This window comes from Pimephales promelas, chromosome 12, assembly GCF_988280905.1.
Source record: "Pimephales promelas chromosome 12, fPimPro1.hap1.1, whole genome shotgun sequence".
Classification (NCBI taxonomy): Eukaryota; Metazoa; Chordata; class Actinopteri; order Cypriniformes; family Leuciscidae; genus Pimephales; species Pimephales promelas.
The window spans coordinates 28,306,786-28,321,472 of NC_142780.1; the positions used below are offsets into that span (position 1 = coordinate 28,306,786).

General features: G+C 36.7%; 3 protein-coding genes across 5 annotated transcripts in view; 2 read left to right on the forward strand and 1 right to left on the reverse strand.

The window, feature by feature from the left end:
* The first annotated feature begins 76 nt into the window (after nt 1-76).
* kiaa1143 (KIAA1143 ortholog) lies at nt 77-2,459 on the forward strand. The gene is made up of 3 exons (XM_039650851.2): nt 77-326; nt 469-625; nt 1,666-2,459. Exons 1-3 carry the CDS (start codon nt 219-221, stop codon nt 1,863-1,865), a joined length of 465 nt encoding a protein of 154 aa, XP_039506785.2. The 5' UTR covers nt 77-218; the 3' UTR covers nt 1,866-2,459.
* A 741-nt stretch (nt 2,460-3,200) lies between these two features.
* On the reverse strand, nt 3,201-12,043 carry gpd1l (glycerol-3-phosphate dehydrogenase 1 like). Its single transcript, XM_039650850.2, has 8 exons — nt 11,868-12,043; nt 11,316-11,493; nt 11,083-11,223; nt 9,466-9,604; nt 7,604-7,716; nt 6,176-6,412; nt 5,925-6,031; nt 3,201-4,761 (listed from the first exon to the last, which is right to left on the reverse strand). The coding sequence occupies exons 1-8, from the start codon at nt 11,909-11,911 to the stop codon at nt 4,665-4,667; spliced, it is 1,056 nt and encodes a 351-aa protein (XP_039506784.1). The 5' UTR covers nt 11,912-12,043; the 3' UTR covers nt 3,201-4,664.
* Nucleotides 12,044-12,899: 856 nt separating this feature from the next.
* The window catches only part of osbpl10b (oxysterol binding protein-like 10b), a 48,797-nt gene continuing 47,009 nt past the window's right edge, over nt 12,900-14,687 (forward strand). Inside the window, exons 1-2 of one of the 3 annotated variants that reach the window (XM_089117890.1) lie at nt 12,900-12,990; nt 13,143-13,323. In XM_089117890.1, the coding sequence (XP_088974016.1) occupies nt 12,930-12,990; nt 13,143-13,323 (242 nt within the window). In that variant the 5' untranslated portion in view covers nt 12,900-12,929. Of the gene's footprint in view, nt 13,324-14,687 lie in introns of all 3 variants that reach the window. The other 2 variants (XM_039650838.2, XM_039650839.2) reach the window with 2 other exon arrangements.

Consider the following 14,687-nt stretch of genomic DNA (forward strand, 5'->3'; position numbering starts at 1 on the left):
TGGGCCGCCAAGCGCCTCTTGAGGAAAATAAATGTTGTGGAAAGTTAGCAGCCAGCAATGCTGCTCAATGTAAGAAATAATGAAGGCTCGCGATGATTGGTCATTCCCAGGCACTTATTGATGACGCAAAATTTACACGCCTGGCTTTTGTGTGTTTAGTGTTTGTGAAACATTAAGCACATTTACAGTTTATCAGTCTGATTTGAACTACAAACACAATGAGTAAAAAGGGTAATGTATCATGGGTGAAGCCAGCCGAACCATCTTTTTTGAAGAAATTTAAGAATGATGTTGGTTATAAAGAAGGGCCGACAGTGGACACTAAGGTAACGTTAAGTGTTTTTATTCACATTGGTCATGCCTCAAAACATAGTGAGATGCTAGCTTAAAAATGCTAGCTCAACGCATCTCTCTATTGTATTCATGACATGTTTAGTGTAGGAAATGAAGTGAATGTTGCTGTTGCAGAAGCAGCAGATGCCGCAGTGTGATGATGGTGACAGTGCTGACAGTGATCGGGAGGACGAGATGCCGCAGGTCGTGGTGTTGAAGAAGGGAGATCTGAGTGCTGAAGAGGTTCTGAATGTCAAAAAAGATACAAAGAAGGACACAGATTCAGACACAGGTAATGCGTTGTTGCACCTCTTTCTAATGCGACGTGCATTGCTTTCATGGATAAGAATGTGATCAAACCAAACCTGTCTTGCAATTCTAAGTCAATTCTTGATAATGACCCACATACTCCGAATGCAATAATTTAATAACCTAATATAATCTCCAAATAATCTAAATTACAATTAAATAGGTGCATTAAAAAAATCCATAGATAAAAGCATACTTTTTTTAAAATTATTTTTAACGTTTCATAAAATTGCTGTAGTTATTTCTGAAAACGAATACAATACATATTGGTACAGTAATCACAATAAAATCTTATTCATAAGGAAAGGTTTGATTTTTTTTTTTTTTTAATGACACTGACTTATTTAGGTATTCCATCTAAATATTTATTTTGCCAATTAATATTTTAGTCCTCCACATTTCTTTGAGGAGTTGTGTGTTGCTCAGACTGAATGTGGTTGATGGTAGACTTTTTTTTTTACTTGCCTAAAAATGAAAAGAAAGAAAGAAGATAATTATACAAGCTCTTTGATCTTTTGCTGTGAAATTTGCACACGTTTTGAATATTTCAATAGCTTAGCAGCTGTTCTCAAAGGTTGTGCAATGGTTATTTGTTCTCACTGTATAGATTACTGTGATGGATTGAATTGATATTTTTTATATCCCAATTTTTTTTTTGTCTTTTCACTGAAAAAAATTATTCAGTGACATAAATAACTACTATTAGACAAGTTTTATTATGTGTTTTTATTTGAGACAGACAGTGAGCAAATATGCAATTTAATTTTTCAGTTTTGACCAAGTTGCAAACTCTCGCTCTGGCTTCTTTAAATTTTATTTTATTTCTGTCTGGTTACTGGTCTGTTGATAATAGTTACTTGCGACGCAAATACATGTTTCTTATAACAAAGCTGGCAGGTACATTTGTAGAGGTCTGTGAGTTATGATGGGAAGAAGTAGAAAATCAATCCAGTCTCCCTTAATGTTCTGGTGTTCAGAGAGTATAAAGTCATTCATTAAATGAAATGCTTTCATTTTCTCCAGATGAACAGCCTCCATCTGATGGAAAGATCGTCTTTAAGAAGCCTGTCAAACGCTCCTCTGATAAATTCAAAGGCATTACGGCCAGCTCTAGCAAGAAGAAGAAAAGCGAGGATGGTGACAAGAAAGAGTCAAAAGCTGGTGTGAAGGTGAAGAACAACAGTCTGCTGTCCTTTGGTGATGATGATGATGATGAAGACTAGTTTGACATCGATTCAAGTATTTCTTCAGGTCAGATTGTGTCTCAGACTGTTTCTTGAAATGACCAATCTGCTCTTTTAAAAATATATTTGTGTGTGTGTAGATGGTGATAGATGTATATTGATGTTTGTGAGAGTGATCAAGTCCATGCAGCTTAATTAATTTTGTTAAATAATTTTGTTAAACATATGAGTCATTATGAGCCTCTGAAGGATCATCAATAGCAGGAAGGAACTATATATAACAACATCAGAACCATTAATAACGACAGTTTTAAAAACTGTGACGATAAACGTATGGACATAAACATAAATGAAAATATGAATGGAACAGGTTGATTTCAAAGAGGCTATTCAGTGTTTCATAGAAATGAAACTGTCCTGTTAGAGATGTCCAACAGGATGTACATATATGGCTTCTATGAAGGAGCTGTGCAGTTACCCTTTTTATCTTTGTTTTAGGTTTTTGTTTTGCAAAACGTTGACACTCAAAATCCCTGATTCGGGGACTTTTGCAGTTGTATTTTATTATACATTGTGTCCCATTTTAGAGGAAAGAAAAAAAATGCATTCTGGAATAAAATATTTTTACCACCATTTATCTTGTGCTGCAACTTGAAATTCTGAAGATAAATCATGTGTCTGTTCAGGAAGAAAATCTCATAGGATATTTTATCAGGTTGAGTGATATTACACTAAGAAAAAAAAGGAACAAATACAGCCAATGGTGTTTGCCACAGAACATATACACATATTGATATTAATATATAAATTCTCAAACTTTTTTGATTCAAAGGCCAAAATAATATGCAAAGGACCCCTATATAATAGATAATATAGATATATTACATGTACACAAACACATTATTATATATTTTATGATGACATTTTTTGATGATTTAGTTAATCTTTATTCAGTATTTAATGAAATGTGTTAAATTTACTCTGAATATTTTAGTCCTTCACACCCCTTTTCGACAGTCTTGTTTGCTCTTGCATAAACTAATAATAATGTTCTTCAATCAATTTTATTTATTTATTTCAGTTTACATATTAATTTTATTTTAATTTAGATAGTTTTAATGAGTTTAAATCATAAAAATAAATAATATAATTTGAGTTTTCAGTTCTTCATCCACATAACTTGTGATCTAGAGTTTACATATTGACTGTATTTTAATTTAGATTAGTTTTAATTAATATAATAAAAAAAAAATACAAGTTTTCAGTTCTTCCACATAACTTGTGATCTACAGTCTAAATTGTGACGCATCTAATGCTAATCATAAAATGTTGCTTCATATTTAGACCAAGATCAATGCAATAATGAAACAAACATTTAGCACAGAGATTATTGTATTGTTTACTTTCAAAAGCAGCATTTGTTTAAAGTTCAGCCTTGGACAACTTGCAAAGATGATCACATTCTCAGAGGAGAGAACACAGGATGGGTCATTAAACAACAGCAGTTTGATATACTTCATCCACTGGAGTGTTACACTGAGCACACTGCGACATTTGCACAGTTTAATACTTTTAAATGATTCAAACTCTTACATGAACACTGAAAAAATAAAAACAACACAGGAATAATAGACACACTGTAACAGCTACATGCAAAAAGCAAATCTAGTGTTAAGGTTAGGTATGACCCAACCGATTTGTAAGCACAGTACAGTGCTAAAAAAGGCCATTATGGGTTCAAACACTAGCTGCTCACCTATCAAGATCCCTTGTTTAAAAAATACAGATCTCATTCCTTCATTCTTTTCATAGTACAACTAAAGATGCGAGGACTAACGTGAACTGTTGTTCAGCTTTTCAGGATGCTAAAATGATTACTACATCAACGATTAGAGGATTCAAACAAGATGTTAATGCATTTCTGAAGCTTAGATATGCAACATTGCATTATTTTAACACTAACACAATAAAAGTTGTAGTCAACATTGTTGTTCTGTAACAAGTTTCCAGTCATAGAAGGGTGTTGCTGGGAAGTTGAGATGACAGATTTGAACCTCTTATATATTGAAATTTGAAACAAAAACTCAAAAGTGAGTCCATTAAAGTATAACTTTCATCTTCCTGACCAGTAAGGCATCTTCACATTTAAAGAAATCTAATGTCTCCCAAAATGTTAGGTGTAAATGGAAGTTGACATTTATCAACATGAAACAAACAGAAATGAAATAATGAAAGTGTATACTTCGTATTAAACCTAGCTTGTTCCCTTGAGTCAAACGATGTGTAAAATAACCCCCCGTTTTCTCTTTTATTAAAGATAGTGGTATTGTGCTGGTTCAACATGATATTAACACTCATGCTATTCATTGATTATAACGGAGGCGTTCTAGTCGCGTCGTGTTGCTCTCAATGTGGACGTGGAGTGAACGTTTATGATTAGATCTCTCTATGGTCATTTAAAAAAACTAAAAATAGGCATTTCATCTCATCTGTCAGTGAGGTGATATTGTGGACTATCCACAAGAGGGCAGTCAGACAGTGAGAAAATAGTTAAAAAAACTCCATATTGGCTCAAACAGAGTGAACAACACATGGCTTTTCCAAAAGAAAAACGGAGTACATTCTGTCATGTACAAAACCTGCGAGGTCGCAGGCAAACCCCTGAGTTCAAGCCTAACCATTGGTCAAAAACTGGAAAAGAGAAGCTTAAAATCTAACAATGTTTGTGTATATAAAAGAAAATGAGAAGTGTTAGAGGTAGGAGCACCTAACAGACTGTAGGGGACGTGGGTGGACAAGGGAGGGCAGTCACCGGGGGTTCTGGTCCCCATGAGACACTCACAGGTGCTCTGGATGGCTCTGCATGCAAGTGATCATGTCCTGAACCGGTTTGTCCTCGAAACAGATCTGATAAACAGCCGTGAACAGGGGGAACCTGGAGAATAATGCAGATTTGAGATATCACCAATTTTGTAAATGGATCTTGACAAAGAACATTGTGCCCCAGAGCGAGTCATCTGAATAATACACAGACTGTTAAATGAAGAATAGTCCAATGCATCCTCTTGTTTTTTTAGTTGATAAAAGCACAAATCCCACCTTCTAGTATTAGGTACACTACTGTTCAAAAGTTTGGTTGCCAAGATTTTTTTTTATGTTTTTGAAAAAAGTCTCTTATTGTCACCAAGGCTGAATTTATGCAATTAAAAATGACAGTAAAATCAGCTATATTGTGAAATATTAATACAATTTAAAATACACATTTTCTATTTTAATACTTTTTAAAACAGTTTATTCCTGTGATGCAAAGCTGAATTTAACATCATTACTCCAGTCTTCAGTGTCGCATGATCCTTCAGAAATTATTCTAATAGGCTGATTTGATCGATAAGCATGTTGTCTTATTATTATCAATGTTCAAAACTGCTTAATATTTTGTGGAAACTGTGATGCATTTTTTTTTCAGGATTCTTTGATGAATAGAACATTTTGCAACATTATAAAATGCCTGTTTTGAAGAAAATTCATACATCTTTGCCGAATTAAAATGTAGCCTTTTAAACGCTAGTGTAAGTAAAATAATATTTTTATCGAAATAAAATTAACATTCTAAAATTAGCAAGTAGCTAGTTAAAATGCAACAAAATGTCCATACTTTCTCTAAAATGGAAATTATTATCCAATAATTAAAATCATGTTATAATTTTGACATCCTGGCACATTTTTTTAAAAGTATTTAATTTATATTTTTATTTTGTTTACTAGAATATCACCACATTTTTCAGATGCTTCGGCAAAATAATAATTCCATACATTAAAAAAAAGAGATTTTCACTCTGCGAATGTCTTATAAAAATACTTCTTTTTAATGCATAATGATAGACACAGGGGGATAAATTATGCATCAAAAAGAAGCACATTTATAAAATTCTAGAATCAGATCTCTTTTATATGGACTGCAGTGTATTGCTAGGATACAATTTTTTAACTTTAGATTTGTATTCAGTATTGTGTCACGTGCATGAACACCATGTCAGGTTAATGCAAATATATAATACAGTTATAATAACATGACAGCCAAAAAATGGTTACACATACTTATCCACTAGGCCCTTCTGTTTGAGGATGTGATAAACCTCAGCAGAAGTCAATGGTCCCTGAAGCTTTTGTCCATTTAACATCTCCTTCTCCAGTTCCTCGATGCTCTGAAAGAAAAATAAATCTGTATTGATCTTGTGTGCATCAGCAAATGTGCCTAATGCTCAGCATCTTCCTTCAATCCATAAAATGTACATTACATGCCATCAGGCAAGTGGAGAAAAACACAAACGGATGTGTTTTCCGTTTACCTTCCCTGTCCTGGCAAACGCCTCTGCCACGCGACGGTTTCGTCCTCCGTAGCAGGTGGTGATGAGGTCAGCCACGCCGCAGCTCTCGAGGAATGTGGCGGAGGACACAGAATCGTCTTTGCTGAAGAGTTTGGCGAACGCGATCATCTCCATCAAGCCCAGCCGGATGACGGCTGCTTTGGTGTTGTCTCCACACTGCAGACCGTCACAGAAGCCTGCGCCCACTGCAACAATGTTCTAAAACACGGACAAATAAGGATGGAAAGGTTATTAGACTGCCAGAATGGTGCAATGCATCCAGCACTTTCCAGAAATATGGTAAAATTAGTGTCCAGCCTATTAACTTAAGCATAAATCCTATTTTCCTATATTATATACGCTACAATTCAAAGGTTTGGGATTTGTAAGATTTGTTTTGCTCACAAGGCTGCATTTATTTGATAAAAAACTGTAATAATAACTTTTTTATTTTAATATATTTTAAAATGCAATTCATTCATGTGATTGCAAAGCTGAATTCTTATTAGCCATTACGTTAGTTTTCAGTGTCACATGATTCTTCAGAAATTGTTCTAATATGCTAAAAATAATGGTAAAATAAGCAAGCAAAGATTATTAGAATACCAGTAAGATCTAAATTGGAGGTTCTGCGCAACAAACTTCTGTGTTCATTTAAACAGGTTGAATTACTTCTGTTTCTTTCTTTATTTCAGGTCTTTTGTATAGAGCAGTTTTACTCAAGATACCTTTAAAAGGAGCAAGCAAAGATAAGCATAACCGATGTCCGTCGTATAGACCATTTCACAAGATGTAAACAACACTGGTCCAGAAACACTTCCTGTTTCAGTTTGTAACTGTTTTCTTTATTTCACATGTAAAGAAAACATCTTAAAGATGTTTGTTTAACTTTTTGATCCAGTTTTAAATGTTCTGTTGGTTGTATTTTATTCCAGCTTTTATGTAGTGTTAAAAAACTGAAACAGGAAGTGCTTCTGGACCAGTGTTGTTTACATCTTGTGAAATGGTCTATATGCAGATTGATATCTAAAAAATTTTTTTTCTTTTGCTCCTCTCACTTTTTCGTTTATTGGTATCTTGTCGGCCGAGTCGGTTGACTTCCATTGTATGGATAAAAATAATGGCACTGAGACATTTCTAAAAACTTTTATGCTCCATAGAAGAAAGAAGTCAAAGTTTTGGAATGAAATAACCCAGAATATTTGTCAAAACTTGCCAATGTTACAACGATTTTTTACAATGTATTTACGAGAAGGAAGACAGTGGCCTTACAGCATCTAATTGTAAATTCAGCAGCGCAAGCTCTTCTTTACACAGAGGTCTGAGTCGTGCCCCCGAAGCCCTGCATCTCAGGTGCATGCATCCAGATATTTCCCTTGGGATGAGCAGCAAGACAAGACTGATATTTACCTTGAGGGCTCCACAGAGCTCTACTGTGTCAGCATCATCCACCACGGTGATTCTGAAGTTAGGCGTCTGCAGGAGCTCTTTGAACAAGTGGCCATTCTCCAACACCTTGCTGCCTGTGGATTGAAGATAATGTTTGTTGAGATTTCCCATGGTGCTGCTTTTTTAGCAAGTTACTATGTGTACTACAGTACACCCATCTAACCATGAGAGTGAATCCCTTATATTTTCATTGTGTGTGTATGGAACACAGTTTTCTCAAGAAATTGCGATGCTCTATAGACCTTATTCAGAGCAGCACCATGACAGGTATGAAAGTGAGGCTGTGAGGGGTAGACTTACCGTGTTTCCAATGGCATCCGCAGTATAAAGCTGAATAAAGCGGCTAGATTACTTACAATTTTCCACAGCTTACATTGTCAGGAGTTTTTTGTCAACTGAAATTTCTTGGAAAGATATTTTTCCAGTGTTTCATGAGCAGAACAATCCGAAAACACGTTAAATAACAGTACAGCCCATTGAAGAGATGCATGACTATCCCTCACAGCCTCGCTTTCATTCTCATTAAAAATTAAAGATGGCGCTGCCGTGAATAAGGTGTATTGGGTTGAGATCTGGTGACCATTTTGGTGGGGGCCATTTTAGTACAGTGAACTCATTGTCATGTTCAAGAAACCAATTTAAAATGTTTCAAGCTTTGTGACATGGTGCATTATCCTGCTGGAAGTAGCCATTAGAGGATGGGTACATGGTGATCAGAAAGGGATGGGCATGGTCCGAAACAATGCTCAGGTAAGCAGTAGCATTTAAACGATGCCCAATTGGCACTAAAGGGCCTAAAGTGTGCCAAGAAAACACCCCCCACACCATTACACCGCCACCGCCAGCCTGCACAGTAGTAACAAGGCATGATGGATCCATGTTCTCTTTCTGTTTACGCCAAATTCTGACTCTACCATCTGAATGTCTCAACAGAAATCGAGACTCATCAGACCAGGCAACATTTTTCCAGTCTTCAACTGTCCAGTTTTGGTGAGCTCTTGCCAATTGTAGCCTCTTTTTCCCAATTTGTAGTGGAGATGAGTGGTACCCGGTGGGGTCTTTTACTATTGTAGCCCATCCGCCTCAAGGTTGTGCATCTTGTGGCTTCACAAATGCTTTGCTGAATACCTCGGTTGTAATGAGAGGTTATTTCATTTATATATTATATATACATATATTATGTTATACTATTTTAACTAAATCGTGCATTTAAATATGCCATTAAAGGGATCCTATATTGCCTTTGCCTGCGGTCGCCTGCTAGCCAACATCAGTGTTGATGTAGTGTTTACTGTATCTTTTATAAGCTCTCACTTTTGTAATACTGTTCACCACCCGTAGGAAAATTAACTATTAACCATACTTAAGTCTGAATCAGGCTTGAAATTGACATGCTTAATATTTACACCTGAGCAGATGAAACTCACGATTAGGTAAGGGGCGTGACATTTCCCAAACACATGGTGTCAATAACAACACACTGGGACAGCTAACCAATCACAGCACATTTCATATTTCGAAAGGAGGGGCTTCATCAAACTAATGACATGTTCGAGCCAAACTGGGGAGAGAGGTGCTGTAATAATGTAAAATAATGTGTTTTTGAACAATCAAGACTATTCTTGTACACACAATTATACAATTCAGTTTTGTACACAATGCAAAATTTTGTAAATGCGGTTGTTACTGCTGCAAATAAACTTATACAGAACATGATTAAGCGTTAACAGGTGGTCTGAATTTACCCGCAGTGTGTTTGTGGTTTATGTGGTTCCTTACAAGCACAACTATATACAGTATTTTCACAGTTTACAATCACTCACCAATGGTGCTCTCGCAGAACTTCTCTGCCGCCACTTCATTAGCAATGTTGGCCCCCATTAGGACACTGACATCGATGCCCATTTTTTCCCGGATGATGTCAGAGATGAGCTTCAATCCTTCTGGTCCTTCATCTATGCCCTACAGAGAAGGAAAAAAAGAGCCAATTCTATCAACACTGACGCTCTTTTAATGTAGCATCACACCATTTCCCCTTCAGTAGATAGAACTCTGAAACACAGATGTTAGGAGGACTATCTGCCTAATGACTCAAAGAATGAGGAGGAACACCAAAGCAGAACAAAAATAATAAGGGAGGTGGAATGAGTACACAGGAAATGGGCAGAAATCTGAAAAAGAAAACAGACAAACCATATCTTTTCATATTAAACACGGAACACTGGGAGAAATGTAATGAGACACTTCAAATAGCGAAGTGAAGGTACAACTAGAAAGATGAAGCCCTGAGTGGCATAGTCAATAACAGAGGAGACAAACTAGCACCAGGAGGTAATTTGCACGCAAATAGTTTGCCAGCAGGACAGAGGGTCCTTTTTTTACCCATGAGTTACTCCACATATGGTGCACTGTGCTGAGCTTTTAAAAAGACATCAAGTCTGAGACTTCTCAGCATTCTTCTTCAGTCCTGAACATCCCGTCTGCATAGAAGAGGATTCTCAAGGTTTGACCAAAACTTGGGCTGTGTCTGAAATACCCTCATTCACTATTTCCTACATTAGTCCACTAAAATAGTTCACTGGAGGGAGTGAATGATGAGTGAGCGAATTCGGACACCGAGTGTGCCGGAAGGGCTGCTGCTTTTGCATAGTTTGTGCTTGCCGTTTAATAATCGTTTGAAATTTAGCAAACTCGCAGCTCCATAAATAAGATGAAAAGATTTATCTTGAACTCTGTCATGGAAAGTATGTATAATTAAACAATTTAACAATCAATTAAAAAGGAAATTACACCTGTATGGTATTACGCTATACCCACATTGGACCAGCGAATTATGAAAATTGATGGAGGGACAATTCAGCTGCGGGCACCATCTTCTGGTCGGACGCGGAAATTAATTCAGTGTGCGACCCTAACAGTGCATTATGGGTATTCTCTAGCCGTTGAGCATACATCGGTTGTACACTCGGTATTGTGGTGCATTGTGGGATTGAATTAGTGCATAGTCACACACATTATGAGCAGTGAGTAGTGAACACACTTATTAGTGGTTGGGTGAGCCATTTCCTGCCGGTATTGAGAATCAAACCTTACAAGTCCAGCTCTCTAACCCAGTCTTTCCCAACCCTGTTCCTGGCGGCACACCAACACTGCGTGTTTTCATTGTCTCCCTAATCAAACACACCCGATTCAACCCATCAGCTCATTAACCCACCTGATTATGAGCTGATGGGTTGAGTCAGGTGTGTTTGATAAGGGAGACAAAGAATACACACAGTGTTGGTGTGTCGCCAGGAACAGGGTTGGGAAACACTGCTCTAACCATTAGGAAATAATTTAACTACACAATAATAAAACCTTCCCTCTTCAATATAGCTTAGGAAGCCTTTCAAAAAGCACTACAAGTCAATTCTGTACAATGCTATGCCTAGCTTTCTCACTTTGATTAGCGTAATTCCACGAGCCTTCTCCGAAACGCAGCCGACCATCTCATCGCACAGTTTCCGGATGAATTGGTGAGGGACCACGAAAACCAGGAGGTCGGCACCATCCGCCGCATCCCGAAGCTGCGGCACAGCAACCTATGGGAAAAACACCATTAATCTGACATTTATTTCCATATCAGATCAAGCTAGCATAAAACAATATTAACACACCCCACCCACTGTCTTACCACATTCTCTGGAAGTTTGTAGCCTGGAAGATACTTGACATTCTCGTGCTCTGTATTGATGATCTCAGAAAGCTTTTTCCCATTGACCGTTTCTTCAAACACCCACATCTTGACTGTTGTGGCAAAGCACTGGAGTTTCTGTGCATTGGAGCCAATAATTCTTGCAATAGCAGAGCCCCTTGGCACAGTACAACACAACAGTATCTTTAATCAAAATGCCAGTCTGTTGTTAAACAGCAGTTCACTGAGACGTTTCAAGCAGGGTTTACAACCCTGAGAAGCTGTTTTGCCAGCTGCAATCAAATGAGTGTATGCAGCATGCAGCTCATCAGATCAAGCCATTAATCACTTGATTTTGCCCAGAATAACTATGTTTAACATATGGACCCGAATATCGAATAAAAACACGCAGGCAATTAAACTTGCGGTCCAGTTATTTGTAAGTAACGTTACTCTCTGAGCTAGCAGTTGATCCACGCCATATGTTCTTTATATTAATCTCATTACCAATCACATATTGATCATATCTAATCATTACACGTTCATACTCACCAGTTTCCTGAACCAACAATACACACTTTCAGCGGAGCAGCCATCGCCGACTTTGTGATCAACTAATGGATAAATGTTTCAAGTAAACAATAAAGGTAATAATACTATCAAGTCTAACAGTTTCTCGGTGGGAGGGAGCGTGCTGGTCCACTTTTGACTGCGTCATCGGTGGCATGTAGGAATTCTGGAAGTTGTAGTTTTCTCTCTCATTTCTACAGGTTTCTTTTAGATATTTATGATCATTTATTTCAGTTTATGTGTATAGCGCGTTTATGAAAATAATTAGGCTATCCATTCTACTTGAGCTGATAAACCTTATAAATAAACAAATTTAAACCTAGTAGCTCATTAAATATCCATTACAGTAATGCATCCTCATAATTTTCTTTCTTTCTTTCTTCTTTCACACTTCTGCTTATAGAAGAACTAACAATATTTAAACCTATTCCATCTTTTTATTTTTGCAGTGTGGTGGTCAAAACCTGGAAACTACTTTTTGTCTCAGACCCAATTTGAAATGCTAAAATATGAAAATATAAAAACATGAATGGAAATATTTTTTCTCGACAAATTACAAATGTTGAAGTATAAAAACACACACACAAATATTTTAATTCTTTTTGCATGGAAATTATTATTATTATTATTATTATTATTAATTACGACATAATTTTTACCCCAACGAAAAAAAAAGTTGAAAATATAAATCATAAATTAATCTTAAGTGAATAGCGTCAGAACGACAAATGAGACAGCCACTTAATAATTGTTACTGAAATAATTTATTAGTAAGAGTGCATTTCAAAAGAGTTTATTTTAAATAAATAAATTATAAGGTATGTTTTTTTTTATCATTTTTTAAAATATTTTTATACTCATTCATTCATTTTTATTTCGTTTATTTGTTATTATTTCACTTATTTCACTTATTTCATTCATTTTATTATTTCTTCGTGCCTATGATAATGAGGAGGCGCGGCTTTGCGTTCACTCGTCTCGCCTTCCTGATGCAGCATTCCTGTTTGAGGAGAGCGGGAGGGGAGTGACCACACACTGATTCCAATGAAAACACAGAGAAGCCCATTAAAGAGTCCAAGGCAAGGCATCAAGATAAAAAATGAAAGTAATCTCCAATCACGTCCTCTCCATGCGATGATCATTTTAACAGTATCTTTGGTTTGGTTGTGAAACTGTGCTTTGGATTTTGAATCGTCATACTGTATGATCCAGAGTTTGGAATAATCATGGAAAAAACACTGAACATGTCGCATTCAGGGAGCAGTAAAGGAAAGTGGTCCGCGGATCTGGGGAATCCCGCACAGAGACAGGCAAGAAGCGGCTCGTACAGTCCGGGATCAGGGGCTGTTTCGGACACTCATCCATCTCAGACCCAGAAGAGACACTTGGAGGGGATTTTGAACAAATACACCAATTTATTACAAGGTTGGCAGAGCAGGTAAAGAGTTTTTTGGCGTTTGCTCACTCTTTACAACTTTTAAACCCCTTTCTAAATATTTTTCTTGCCAGACAGTCTAATATGATGAAGATTGTTCACATTTCTGATCATACCATTGCTTCATATTCATTACATCAGTATCGGGATCAAAGAATGAAGACACGTCATCTTCCAGCAATGCAAAGAAAGCGGTCTATTCCAATGCAATATGACGCTATGCATGAATTAAATATTATCTTTCACTGTTTAAATTTGTGGGATTCTCTCCCTGTTGATGCTGAGCATATGGCCCGCTTTATTCTCGTACTTGCATCGCATCTTAAGTTTCGGTCAAATATTATTTTCTAAGTGAATAATGAAATTGATGTCAATCCGTAATGACATCATGCATGAAAGTAAACAATTTGGTACTAGCTAACTAACTAATATATATGTGTCAAATCTTTGTTTGATGATTCTCCTAAAGGTTTTTGATTTGGACATTATATTATATTATATTAAAATATTTTTTTTTATCAAATAAGACGTTGCATTTTCTAAAATCTGATGCAATCTGTTGAGATGGAAGATCCCACCTCTTAGTTTGCCTACCTGTTATCTAAGTATCTGGTGTTATGTAATAGGCGATTGTCTTGTGATTTGATTTATCCTATGTCTTATTGCAGATATCTATTTTATATAGTAAAATTGCATTAGTTTGCTTAGTATACTGGCTGTATCTCTAGATTCTCTACAAAAGACACAAACTCTAATCTGGAAAGTTTTCTGCTTTTTAAAACACATCAAAATATCATGATTTCATTATAGCCCTATGTTTAGAGGACCTTCCCAAAAATGAAAGTGTCTAGGAATCTAAATGTGAAATGAGCCCTTTAACAGCTAAGCTGTGCAGAAACACTCCAAAGCAAGAGCCTCTCATTGAGAGCAGTTTTGTTTATGTCGGATTTCATGCTTGTGTGTTCTGCAGGGTTGAGTGCAGCACAGCCCACAGTTAAGGCTCTTTCATCTGGAAGAGAGACTATGACTCATCCGTGATGGGAAATCCCTCACATCTATAATGTTGTGCTCATTCTCTTGCTTAGTCCAACGATCGATAAGGAAACAGGCCAAGCAAATAACGAGCATCAGGATCGGAGGGTTACTCGCCCTCCACAATGGCTCAGAAATAGCCCTCACGTTAACCCCAGCACTAGTCACTGTTTAGTGCTTAATGATTTGTGGGTGTGTGTGTGTGTATAACAGAGAGAGGTTTCCACACCACTCAATATTTTGACCTGATGAGAATTGGGCCTTGGAGAGAATAACTTACTGAAAAGAACCGCTAAGAGAATGTCTATCACAAATCTAATTAGTTCTGTTGTGCA